This window comes from Gobio gobio (genome assembly GCF_949357685.1).
Source record: "Gobio gobio genome assembly, chromosome: 25".
NCBI lineage: Eukaryota > Metazoa > Chordata > Actinopteri > Cypriniformes > Gobionidae > Gobio > Gobio gobio.
In genome coordinates this window covers 11,676,354-11,690,647 of record NC_137121.1, presented here as the reverse complement: position 1 = coordinate 11,690,647, position 14,294 = coordinate 11,676,354, and the positions used below count along the sequence as shown (strand labels likewise).

The 14,294-nt window shown below is 36.5% G+C and overlaps 1 protein-coding gene across 3 annotated transcripts in view; it reads left to right on the top strand.

The window, feature by feature from the left end:
• The window catches only part of furinb (furin (paired basic amino acid cleaving enzyme) b), a 114,182-nt gene that overhangs the window by 91,737 nt on the left and 8,151 nt on the right, over positions 1-14,294 (top strand). For all 3 annotated transcript variants that reach the window (XM_079808729.1, XM_079808731.1, XM_079808730.1), the window contains 2 exons: positions 5,631-5,843; positions 11,013-11,113. In XM_079808729.1, coding sequence (XP_079664855.1) covers positions 5,631-5,843; positions 11,013-11,113 — 314 coding nt within the window. The remainder of the gene's footprint in view (positions 1-5,630; positions 5,844-11,012; positions 11,114-14,294) is intronic.

Here is a 14,294-nt window from a genome sequence, read left to right as displayed (position 1 = left end):
TATCCATGATTTGAATTAGGCTGTCTTTTTCCTTTCACCCATTCTTTTTACAGTGTCTTTTCCCCCTTTTCTACTGTTTTGTAGTGTTTTATAAGGCAAACATTGCCGTTAATATTGCTCATACACTACCATTTGTGGGTCGTTAAGATTTTTAAAGGTGCACTTTGTAAATTTTAGCGGCATCGGTGAGGTTGCCCCCCGCTCAGCCTTTCGAAGCACATAGAGAAGCTACGGTGGCCGACACAGGACAAAGATTTAGTCGTCTGAGACAGCAGAGAGTAGCCCGTTGTCCGTTTAGGACCACTGTAGAAACATGATAAAATGGTGACTTCACTGTAAGGGGACCTGTGGTGTGTGTAGATAGAAATGGCTCATTCTAAGGTAATAAAAACATAACGTTACATTATGTAAGGTCTTTATACACCACTGAAAATATAGTTATTATATTGCATTTCCGTCAATAGATCCTCATAAATACTACACACTGCACCTTTAAATGTTTTTGAAAGAAGTCTCTTATGCTCATAAAGGCTGCATTTTTTGAATAAAAATACAGTAATATAGTGCAATTTTCTATTTTAATATATTGTAGACTGTAGTTTATTCCTGTAAAATTATTCCAATATGCTGATTTGCTGCTCAAAAAACATTTCTCATAATAATTATGTTGAAAACGTGCTGTTGAATAATTTTGTGGAAACCATTATACATTTTTTTTCAGGATTCTTTAATGAATAGAAAGTTTAAAAGAAAAGCATTTATTAGAAATAGAAATCTTTTGTAACATTATAAATGCCTTCACTGTCACTTTTGATCAATTGAATGCGTCTTTGCTAAATAAAAGCATTATTATCTTTAAAAAAAAAAAAGTCTTAGAGACTCCTAATTTTTTAACAGTTCACTCTTAAGAAAAACAGTTTTAAAAACTACCAAATTAGTGCTCTTTGGCTTGACAATAGCAACAATAGCAGAAGCCTTTTTATAAGGTTCCATAAAGAGCCATGCTTTGAAGGAATTATATAGGACCTTAATGGTGTTTATAAATAACCTTTTTAATAATAATATATTTTCATTAATATTATTATCTTAATTTTTTATATTAGTATTATTCATATTATTTTGTATTTATTATTTTTTAGTCCTCTATCTGCCGGGTCTTATAATATCTTGTTGCCTCTATTTGGTTTTTAAATAAAATATAAGATAATTAGGTACTTTCATTTTTTATTGACATGGCAAATTGTAGCAAAAATGACAGTGCTCTAACAACAGTTAGCTAAATACATTAATGAATAACAATTGAACATGATATAGATGTAATGAAGAGCAAGTTCCAGTGAAATATCTTCACAATCCTCTGTGATGTCTTTATGTCCTTCATTGTGTGTATACCGAGTGTCAGTTTCTCTCTGCAGATGATGAGGTTATGGTGCGTGACAGCATCTGAAATACACAACTGAGTTTAGAGTTACAGTTTGTCTGTACACGTGATTATGTAAAAACAATTATGTTTATGCCAAAATGAGCAAAAATGAACAGTATGTGAGCCCTTTACCATGTTCAAAGGAAAGTGAATGATATAAAGTAATGGGATAGCTTTAATGTTAGTTCACCCAAAAATGAAAATTAGCCCATGACTTTACTCACCCTCAAGCCATAGGTGTACATGATTATAATGCTTGGAAGAGCCAGGACATTTTTTAATATAACTCCGATTGTATTCGTCTGAAAGAAGAATATCATGTACACCTAGGATGGCTTGAGGGTGAGTAAATCATGGGCTAATTTTCATTTTCGGGTGAACTAACCCTTTAAAGTTAAAAATAAAATCTTACAATATGGATACTTACTTTGTGGAGAAGAGTAGGCTAGATGAGTATCCTTAACTGAGCAGAGCTGCTCACACTTACATGTTCTGTCACACTAAGATTGAAGCCAGTTACAATATTTAAAGTTAAAATGTATAGATATTTTAAGAAAGAAATCGTTTACCTGTCGAGAGTGTGTTGACAGTCAGTGTAGTTGTATAGCTGAGCTCCAGAAAATCAGTTTTGAGGTGCCTTTGACAGTTACCGATTTGGGTAACACTTTATAATAACTACACGCTATGAAGCATTAGTTAAGCATTAGTAAATAGTTAATTCATCATTTATAAAGCATTCATAGACATTAATATGCAGTTTATAAATACAGCTATAAATGCTCTATTCTTGATTTATAAGCATATCTATTATGTGTTTAATAATTGTATTTTCATACTTTATAAATTATCAATTAATCATTTCTAAATTAAGTATTACATTATTTATAAACCAGTTATTTAGGAGTTGTCAGTGGTTCATAAGATCATTTAGAAAGTGTAAGTAAATGATTAAAAAACTATTTAAATGTACATTTATAAATCTTATTATTTAGACATATAGTAATAGTTACTCAGTGTGTTAATACATGCTTTATTAAGATGTATTCCTACTGTAATTCATGATTAATTCAGGTAGTTATAAAACATTTAGTAGTTGTCAGTTAACTCTTTCTGTGAGCTCATCTAAAGTGAGGACTAGTTATGCCTCGTAAAGCTTTTACAGAGGAGATATAAAGGCTCAGTTCTCTTCTGCGCGGCTGTTCTCTAATGTTTTTAAGTTAGTACTGTTTTGACACTGCAAAGTATTTTATTATATTATTATTGTTTCATCTCAATTTTATTTGTTGTATTTTGGCACTGTTGTAATCCAGTGTAATCCACTGGCACATTTTTATTCAGCAATGTTTACACTTTACAGAAATGTATTTTTATATCATATTGCAGAAGCTTAGTTTCATTTGACTGCAGTTATGTTTTCTGGCGGTCTACAGGAATATTATTTTCTATGACATTTGAAGAGGTTTCATTTTAATTTGATATTAAGTTACTAGTTTTACGGTCTTCATTTTTGCATTTTGAAATAAATATTTCTATGTACTATAGTTTGTTTTCTTTTTCTGTTCAGAAGAGAACTGAACCTTTAAATCTCCTTTGTAAAAGCTTTACGAGGCATAACTAGTCCTCACTTTAGATGAGCTCACAGAAATAGTTAACTGACAACTACTAAATATTTAATAACTTCCTGAATTAATCATGAATTACAGTAGGAATACATGTTAATAAAGCATTTATTAACACACTGAGTAACTATTACTATATGTCTAAATAATATGTATAAATGTATATTTAAATAGTTTATTAATCCTTTACTTACACTTTCTAAATGATCTTATGAACCACTGACAACTCCTAAATAACTGGTTTGTAAATAATGTTTATTTAATTTAGAAATTATGCATTGATCATTTATAAAGTATGAACATACAATTATTAAACACATTATAGATATGCTTATAAATCAAGAATAAAGCATTTATAGCTGTATTTAAAAACTGTCTATTAATGCTTTATAAATGATTAATTAACTATTTACTAATGCTTAACTAATGCTTCATAGCGTGTAGTTATTATAAAGTGTTACCCAGATTTGAAAAACAAAAAGGCGGGAATTAAGAGCCCAAAACTCTAACACAAAGAACCATTTCAGCATAAAAAGTGTACTTTAGGAGGATACAGTTCTAAGTAGAACTGTTACTACTTGCAAAGAACCATCTTTTTTTAAAGTGTATGTACGGTTATGGATATAAAAAAAACCCTACATTTCAGCGGGTAAGTCATCACGCTCCATTTGTGCTACCAACAGGAATGATGCCTCAAATCGTGCGGCTTATTGAGAAGAGGCTATTACTGGGCGCTATTACTTTTCTAAGTAATCAGACTTGTGATTTTGCCCTGGGGATGAGAAAACAAGTGGGGAAAAAAAACAATTGAAAGAGAAACTTGAGTCAGATGGGCAAGTCTTGTTTGTTCATTCCAATATTCTATTTATTCCACTACCTTTTATAAACCCTGTGCTACCAAGTGTTTCAAACCGTATGCTCCGAATGTCTTGTGCGAATTTTCATTGGCCGTGAAATTCAGTCCTATCTTCAACCCGATGAGTGTGTTGACACATTCTGACAGCCATTTAGAAAGCTTGCGTTATCTTCGAAGTAATTTAGTAAAACATCTTTAATGGAATGAAATCCAAACCACCTGCCTTTGCCTCACTCTGCAGAAATTATGAGATTCGATGCAGCGAGAATAGAGCGTGTCGTGTTTGACAGGCAAAGGATCTGACCTTTCTAGGACGGCTGCCCGCCGTGAGTGCCGCTTCTGTTTCATCCCGAACGTGTCCTTGGTAATCACAGACACGCTTTTGTCGGAGCGCTACAAAAAAGATTTAATCTTTTGTCTGGTCTGTGAGAATAATGGCACGTTGAAACAGCCGTGCAGAATGAGTTTGACTGCTGTTAATTTTGGGGGGATTGAAAATTTATTTACCCCTCTAATATTTTACTCAAATTATGCATCATATAAACATGCGACTCGCTTTTTGTTTCTCTGCCCTTCAGGTTTTTTATCCCCAATTTTTTCATTCCTGGAATTGTGCCTCTGTATATTTTGAACCAAATTGCAGATTCTTAAACAAACAAACCTTTTATTGCCACAATAATCACGAGTCAGTCAGCTGTGAACATTACCCATATGGACGGCAGAAGATAGTACAGAAACTTTAATCAAATTCTGACTTGCTTGACTGCAGCGAGAGAGGAAACTAATATATGAGAAAAGAAAAGGGCCGCTTTGTCAGCTGTCCAGCCTATATTACTAAAGCATTAAATATAACAGATTTCAGAGGTCACAGTATTGGTTTTAAATTAATCATGACAGCCATAATTGGCTCGTTCAATTGGATTATTTTGGGCTATTGTAATAGAGATGATGCCTGTGTGCATAGACATTAATGGACACTAGACAGAGGTTTGATTCATAAATACATTTGTCTCATAGCCAGACGTTTGATTTGCATAAAGACTATCAGCAGCTTATTCCGGCCAAGAATCGCCCACTTATATTTGTTTTAATGCCACAGACCTCGCAAATCCTGTGATTAGTTCTACCTTAGAATGTTTGTATCAGCCCAGCAACTTGTAAACTACAGTTTGTTTCCAGGCAGTAAAAACCTGTGCACCAAGTCTGAAAAGGCCGGCCAATCAGATTGGAACCGGCAGTTTCTAGTTACCGCGTGCCAATTATGTGAACAGACTGCAGGACGAGACTATAAATACATTTAGACAGCAGGTGTCTGTCTCTATTTGCGCTACTGTTCAAAAGTTCTTTTTTTTCTTAAGAAATTATACTTTTATTCAGCAAGGACACGTTAAATTGACAGTGGCAGAAAAGATATTTATAACTTTTCAAAGAATCCTGAAAAAAGAGGTATCACCGTTCCCACAAAACTATTAAGCCGCACAACTGTTTTCAACATTGATAGAAATGTTTCTTTAGCACCAAATCAGCATATTAGAATTATTTCTGAAGGATCATGTGACACCGAAGACTAATTTCGATGGTGCTGAAAATGTTTATATTTCACAAAATGATTGTTTTTACTGTATTTTTAATCAAATAAGTGAGACACATAATAAGTAAAAACATAAAAAAGGCCAAGATTTTGTAGTCCATTGGAAAGTGTGAATGACCAGGTTGTGTGCATCTGTTTTAGGGTCGAGGTGGGCTGGGCTCCATCTTCGTGTGGGCATCGGGTAACGGAGGGCGAGAGCGGGACAGCTGCAACTGTGATGGATACACCAACAGTATCTACACGCTCTCCATCAGCAGCACCACACAGTATGGCAATGTGCCGTGGTACAGCGAGGCCTGTTCCTCTACCCTCGCCACCACCTACAGCAGCGGAAACCTCAACGAGAAACAGATTGTATGTATTTAGCACTCATATGTGCAAACAGCATCTTCAGATATGTTTAGCTTAGTCACTAATTTTTCATACAGACACATACGGAACACTGCATCTTCACACAGAAAATCAATTTTTTTTATTGTTATAATTTCACAGATACTCTCCAAATTAATGTAGAAACAACTTAAAGACGGTATATTGAAAAAATATATGTTGTAATGGCATCTTTTTATTAATGAAGGCCAGTATCAGTGATACTAATACTGCTACTGATGTCTCTATGAAATAGATTTTTTTTTTTATATTAATGACAGACATTTGACATTCAACATTACAGTATAATTGAAAGCTTTCAATTTCAACATTTATTAGGCTTAATTTAAGTGAATTTAAAACAATCTTCACATAAACTCATTATAATAAATGGCTTATTTACCTTTGGCCTTCATATATAATCAATATACAGAAAATGAATAAAGTTATCAATCACGTTACACTCTTAACTGCATACATTATTAATTACACATAGATTAATCCTTATTAAAGCTACAATTTTCTCTGTTGCCTTTGTTCTTTGATTAACTATAATGACAGACATGATTAGTGGCTGCTGTGACTTTAAGATCTGCCGCTGCAGAACATGACGTGGATCACACAACTGTTTTCAATACTGATAAAAAGAAATAGGGATGCACCGAAATTTCGGCCACCGAAAACTTGTCGGCTGAAATGGCATTTTCGTTTTTTGGCCGAAAGAGAAAAATGGCCGAAAATGCCACCCCTCAGTGTTTTCACTCTCGCTTTAGCTGTTATCACTGTGCGGTGTGATGCTCCACTCAATATTCCACTCTATGCTTGGGATTAAACGGATCATAGTTGACCCGTGATCCGTATGGACCAAGCCCCACAGTTTGGCATGCATGTGTTTTGCGGATTAATTGTTAAGTTTCACCATCAATTCGGTACTCGTGTAGCCTGACAAGCCAGACCCACATCAAGATGTTGGGTCTGGAAACTCACCATTGACAGGGCTCAATCCGAGGGGCAGGATAAATGGTTGTCTTTCAAATTCTATCTGCATGCAATTGGATAGCACTACAACCAACCAGAGTGAAGAAGAAGGTGAAGCCGAGCTAACGTTAGTTGATAGACTTTCAACATATCCGGTCGAACATATCTTCTTTTCTTAAGAATGACTTCAGTGCCGTTCTTTGTTCTTTTCTCAAAGAAAAGCTTAACTCCAAGTCGTCCAGAGTCGCGGCCAAAGCCGATTCACAAGACCGCTGTTTGTCAGCTTCTTTGTTTACGAGTAGCACGCAGAACCTCCGCAACTCTGCCGTGACATGCCGTCATTATGTTAAGCCGCCCACCGACTCTACACACGCTGTGATTGGCCTGACCAGAGTTTGGTTTTTCTAGCTCTCAGGTCTACCGAGAGTTGCTAGACTACACTCGCGGCAAAATACATTTTCTGCCGCTAGGGTGCGTCTAGATTTCTAGGCTAGTACTCGTGCGCTGTTATCTGTACGCACAGCACAACCGCACAGACCCGAAGGGGCGCACACACACACACAGAGAGGCACGTTTCAGTTCCTCTTTTGAATATCTGTGCGCTTGAACGGACACATACACACAAAATGGTCAATTATCAAAATACCAGTCTCGGCAAGTATTCTTGTAAACACAGTCGGTTGTGTCTTAAGTGAATGTAAAGAATTGAGAAAGAAATCAGATGTGTATCATATTGGAGCCGTGCATTCAGTCTTAATGGCCAAAATTGTTATACTGTAGTTATCTATTATATATTGGCTTGTATTTTTTAAATTCGGTATCATTAAAATTATTGAATTGCATTTAAAAAAGTAATTTAAAATAAGAAATAAGTTTTTTTTTTAGTTTTTTTTTTTTTAAAGCAGTTTTGGTTTTGGACAAGACCATCCAGAATTTTCGGTTTCGGCCCAGAATTTTCATTTCGGTGCATCCCTAAAAAGAAATGTTTCTTGTGCTGCAAATATGCATATAAGAACAATTTCTGAAGAATCATGTGAAACACATACACACTTTGCTACAACCACGTCTCATTGAAGGCACCATAAATAGAATTCACATTTCAGCATTGCAGCATTTACACGTTAACAGCGCGCAGACAGACCTTCATGTCATCACACAAACACTGCCATTCTCAGTTGTCAGCAGAACTGTAAACGTCAGAGCAAACAGCTCGTGTGTGCCAAATTTTCCACATGGTTTAAATGGCCACGTCACGACTGTGAAAGTGAGTGATGGAGTGCCGCCCCGTTCAGCGTGCTGCAAAGACGAGGTGTCAGGCGGTGAAATGATTTCCACATCTGCCGCTGTGATTTCCTGTGGGCTGGATGAAAAAGAGCTCAAGAACGCCATGCCCTAAGGAGGCAAAAAATCACTTTAGAGTTGAGTCTGAAAACTTCCCCATCACAGGTGCCGTACACATCTGCTTTTCTGTCCCCGATGTCCCCAAAGAATGGAAACGAGAAAAGAGTGTCTGAAAAAGCAAAGATAGAAAGAGCAGCGAAATTAGACCAAGTGAAAAAGCAAAAGACAGAGACAGCAATTTTTGAATACCAAACGTGCTGCATTGCAGATTCTTTGGATCTTATTTGCAAGTACTCTTCTCATTTTCAGTTCCATACATTTTATCCGCACAAGCTGCGAGTGTCTAAGCAGCAGGCTTTTTAATTAGGGCAAGCTAATTAGGCCAAAAGACACCTATAAAAAGAAGATGCCCTTCACAAGTTATAAAAGTCATCTTGATGGTCTTTGTCTTTGGATCATCTTGAGCATTTTTGCTATTAGTTTGCACTGTGGCAGCGTTTTCTGCAGAAGTCTTTTTAGAAAAAGCTGTCGCATACTCATGTTGTTTTGAAGAATTCCCTAGTCACTCTTTTTTTATATAACAAAAGTGAACGAGGACTGGGGATGTCAATCTCCATAAAGGCACCACAAAATATCTCCATATAGCTTGTGTAATATTTTAAGTCTTCTGAAGTCATAAAATAGCAGTTGTGTGAGAAACAGACCGATAGGCAAGTCGTTATTCACTGAAAAATGTTAGACATTCCTCTAGCATTCCTTGGATCTTTCATTTGTGTGCTGTTCATTTGAATCAATTGATATATTCAGTTACTTGGTTGATTCATTGATTCATGATTGATTTGTTCACTGAAGTTGGTATGTTCCAGTTGAGTCTGTAATTTAAAAATCTGATTCATGAATCATTTGGAGGGATCTGGGCTGGAAAATTCTGCCTTCGGAGGACACATTTCAAGGTAGGAAGGCATCAAGGCACGTCTGAATCCAATGTTAGCTTCACTTTCTGCCTCCTGAGAGACCTTCATCTGATTGATTTTTGAAGGCAGCATATATGTATCCTTCACTGCCTTTGATATCCCACAATCCTATGCATTCCATTCAGGGACAGTTGAGCTAGAAAAAGAAAGATGGCATCTGAAAGTTGCGGTTGCTGGTCAGTTTGTGTGTTAATGTACGTTTTCCACTTCTGATGTAATTTCTAGTGAGAAATTAATACTGTAGTAATTAAATATTTGTTTAGTTCTCACTGCTTTTTTGCTGTAGATCATTAAACTGTTACGCTGCATCAGAAGTCTGTCCGAAATCAGCTTCATGAGGTGCCTTCATGTGCAAGTCATTGCCTGATAAGGCAGCGAGGCAACAAGTCAGCTGCTTAGGTTTTCGGACGCAGCCAATGTTGGGTCAAAGACCTGATTCATTGATTCATTAATAATTTGTTCACTGGAATTGCTATGATCCGGTTGAGACATTGATTCAAAGATCTGATTCGTTGATTTATGTTTGATGATTTGTATGATTTGTTCACTGGAATTTGAATGAGGTTGAATCATTAATTCAGACTTGATTCAGTGATTCATGATTTGTGAATGATTTGTTCATTGTTATTGAAATGATCCGTTTAAATCTTTGGGCCCTATTTTAAGGATCTAAATGCATGGTCTAAAGCGCATTGCGCAAGTCTACTTAGGGCGAGTCCGAATCCACTTTTGCTAGTTTAACAACGGTAAAAATGGTCGCCGCGTCAGGCGCATGATCCAAAAGTGTTGTCCCTATTCTCTTAATGAGTAATGGGTGTGTTTTGGGCGTAATGTGCAATAAACCAATCAGTCTCATCTCCCATTCCCTTTAAAAGCCAGTTGCGCTCGCCCCATGGCGGATTTGCTATTGTACAAAAACTAACTCAATATACATTTTAGATATTTTTAATGGACAAATAAAAAGTATATATATTTTCATGATGTTCCTCAATTTTATATAGTAGCAAAATCTCAGCAAGACTTTTGTTCATAGATTTTCAAACTTGTGAACTTGAGTCTTTTTGACCAGTTTAATTCAGTTCACTCAAATTCACACACGCACTGAGGGGAAAATATGATTTCTTGTGCTATGGGTAGTTATCCGAACTCTGTTTGAATCTCTGATATGCTCATTCCTGTGAAAGTGATTTCTCCAGGCAGGTCTATCTCTGCCAGCTCACAAAAGCTCACCCGAGACGTTTCGGACGGCTTTAGAGTGTTTGTTTGCTTGATGTCAAGTCTGTCCCAGTATGCTTGACTGCGATAGCTCCCCCTCTCCCTCTTCTGAGACCCCCTGTTCCATTAGGATGACAAAGGCAATAACAGATTCAATTTAAAAATGGACGCACTCTTGCCGACAGCAGTGGGGTGGGATTTTGTGTGTGTATGTGTTTAAATCAGACTGAAAAGGATAGAGACAAATAAAACAATGATAGAGAACAAGTGTATGTGGGTGTCTGGCAGGAGCTCATCTGTGTATGCTCTGATGGTTCTGTAGCCTCGGGCTGGACTTCCTGTCATCCTGACCGTTGTCAATCACGCATGTCCCTGTGTTTCCCACGGCATGATTAAAACGCCAAACTCTTATGTGTGAGGTGCCAGCTTATTAAGTCTCCCAAGCTGTCACACATCTCATCACAGAAGCTGTAGTGAATGAGGTTTTTCCTTCCCTCTCGGACTTGCATTGTTGTCAGGCACTTTGACAGGCGCCTCTGGCTGATAGACGCCCACACCAACACCTCATATACAGCTACAACCAATGTCCTTTCAGATAACTGGCCAATAACGCACCTGACCTTTCCATCTAACTTTGTGTGTGCAGGTGACGACGGACCTGAGGAAGAAGTGCACAGATTCGCACACAGGCACGTCCGCCTCGGCTCCCCTGGCCGCTGGAATCATCGCTCTCGCTCTGGAGGCCAAGTGAGTGATGACAAAAATGACACCTGTCTCTATGGACAGACATACGCACACATGTTCTAGCCACTGCTGTCCATCATTCCCCCTCATCAGTTAGACTTCATTACCCCGTGCACATCATCTTCAGCCCTCCGACACACTCTGACATTGCCTTGACATTGCTCATCCAAAATAAAGAAGGCGAGATGGAGAAAGACGTGTGATAGCTGCCAATCTTCACTCCGCATTCAGGGCCGATTGACCCCAAGGTCCCTATACAACATCAAGTCATCATGCTCAATTAAAAGATCCTGCAGAGTGTTTAATCCTGTACGCTGTGAGGCGGTAATAAGACATGGAAATCACGTCTCGCACTAGAGCCGGGTTTCTTTGTCTTTTTTGTGTGTGGTGGAGTCTCGGGGCTCCTGGTTCGCACACAGTGTTTGTTTATGTGTGAGTTCGGCCCCTGCTGTTCAGGGCTGTAAACCCCGCTGGTGCCAGCTTTGATCGTGCTTGCCCCACAGTGAAAGACTTTTTTTTTTATAAGGACCTCCATTTCTATTCTCTTTCTGTCACAACTCTGCTCTTTTCATCAGGTGGAAGTCTTTGTGATGTCGCACTGTAGGTGACTTTTGAATGCCTGTGTGCAAGAAAAACAGTCATACTCATTTTCCACTGAAATGTGTGCTTGTAGCTGAGCCGATGCTTGGCCAGGTGATCTGTCAACCTCTCTCAGAACTCATTTTACAATTTAATTTGCAATATAACACACAAAAAATATATTATGTAAAATCAAAGTGTGTGTGTGTATATATATATTTGGGGTCAGTAAGAGTTTTTTTGTTGTTGTTGAAAGAAGTCCACAAAGGCTGTATTTATTTGATACAAAAATACTGAAAACGTATAATAATAATTAAAATAAAATAAAAATAAAAATTATATTTGAATATATTTTTTAAAAATATTATGTATTCCAGCTATAGATAGCAAAGCATTTTCAGCATCGTTACTCCAGTCTTCAGTGTCACATGATCTTTCATAAATGATATGCTGATTTGCTGAAGAAACATTTCCTATTATTATTAATGTTGCTTTGTGCTGCTTAATATTTTTGTGGAAACCATGAAAAATTGGTTTTCAGGGTTCTTTAATGAATAGAAAGTTTAAAAGAACAGAATTTATTTAACTCTTATATGTCTGCACAGTTTTTGGGGCCCTTTAGAAGTTTTGACATGCTCTGATATTAGTGTTTTATAAACATATTAATGGCAAAAGTCTCTGTGTTCAGCACTAACTGGGCTACCATAATATGCGAGCAACATGTATGTACATGCTTGTATTTTTGAGAGAATAACGTTTATGAATGGTTTTTGAAAAAACTAAAAAAGTAAGCCACTGAATTAAGGCCACCAAAACGCTCAATGTGTCCACAAGACTTCTGACTAATGGATGTTGTTGCCTAGAGTTTTTGCTTCAAACTGATGTGAGAATCATTGTGCCTGCTCATTCACATTAAAAAAAAACAATATATATATATATATATATATATATATATATATATATATATATATATATATATATATATATATATATATATATATATATATATATATATATATATATATATATATACATACATATATATATTAAAATTTTGTAAGACACTTTTTCTTTACAAAGGCCATATGCGAGGAGGCATGAACGATCATGAATAATGCTGTGATTCACACCTGAGAGGACAAAAGAACGCATAATGAGCCTTTGAGTCGGGTAGGCTATGTGAGAGGGAGCTAAGAAACAGGACAAAGGAAATATATTTTGTTGTAGTTTATTTAGAACATAGTTAACAATATAAAGTGAGAGCCAAAAATGCACAATGTCCTATGTGGACCAGTATCAGGTCACTATGATTCTCAAATCTGTGAGATAAAAGGAAAAGAAAGGTTAAAAATTGTGAGGATACTGATAACAGGATCAACTATTGTATTAACCTTAATATAATGTCCACTCCTAATAGAAAACATAATTGCTGATATTGCACAGCATGTGAACGAAAATTTTGTATAGGCCTATTATATTTAAATGATATACAGTACCGGTCGAAAGATTAGACACATTACTATTTCGTATGTTTTTGAAAGAAGTCTCATGCTCATCAAGGCTGTATTTATTTGATCAAAAATACAGAAAAAAAACCATTAATATTGTGAAATATTATTACAATTTAAAATAATGGTTTTCTATTTTAATATACTTTAAAATCGAATTTTATTTTGGTGATGTAAAACTTAATTTACATCAGCCATTACTATCAGTCTTCAGTGTCACATGATCCTTCAGAAATCATTCTTATATGCTGCTTTATTATCAATGTTGGAAACTGCTGTGCTTCTTAATATTTTGTATAACCTGTGATACTTTTTTCAGGATTCTTGGATGAATAAATGAAGTAATGGCTGATGAAAATTCAGCTTGGCATCAGAGAAATAAATTATTTTACAGTATATAAAAATGTATCCCAAAGTTGTTCTATCGGGTTGAGGTCAGGACTCTGTGCAGGCCAGTCAAGTTCCTCCACACCAAACTCACTTATCCATGTATTTTTAGACCTTGCTTTGTGCACTGTTGTGCACAGTCATGTTGGAACAGGAAGGGGCCATCCCAAAACTGTTCCCACAAAGTTGGGATCATGAAATTGTCCAAAATGTCTTGGTATGCTGAAGCATTAAGAGTTTCTTTCACTGGAAATAAGGGGCCAAGCCCAACCCCTGAAAAACAAACCCACACCATAATCCCCCCTCTAACAAACTTTACACTTGGCACAATTTAGTCAGGCAAGTACCGTTCTCCTGGCAACCACCTAACCCAGACTCGTCCATCGGATTGCCAGACAGAGAAACGTGATTCATCACTACAGAGAACACGTCTCCACTGCTCTAGAGTCCATTTTATTATATTAAATTAATTATTAACGAGGAATATAAGTGACTGAAATAACTATACAGAGACTGGGGTGTCTGCCAAAAGAATGCGTACACGTCTCAAAGCTTCTATAGTAATTTATTGTTTATAATAGGAGTGAACTAGTGCTGCTATGCGTAAGTCTAGCCATACTGTTGTTGTCGAAAACTTTGAGCAGTGAAGACATTATTACTCCCCATCCATTAATTTTTTAGATTCCTGGTATGAGTCCAGTATATTTAAA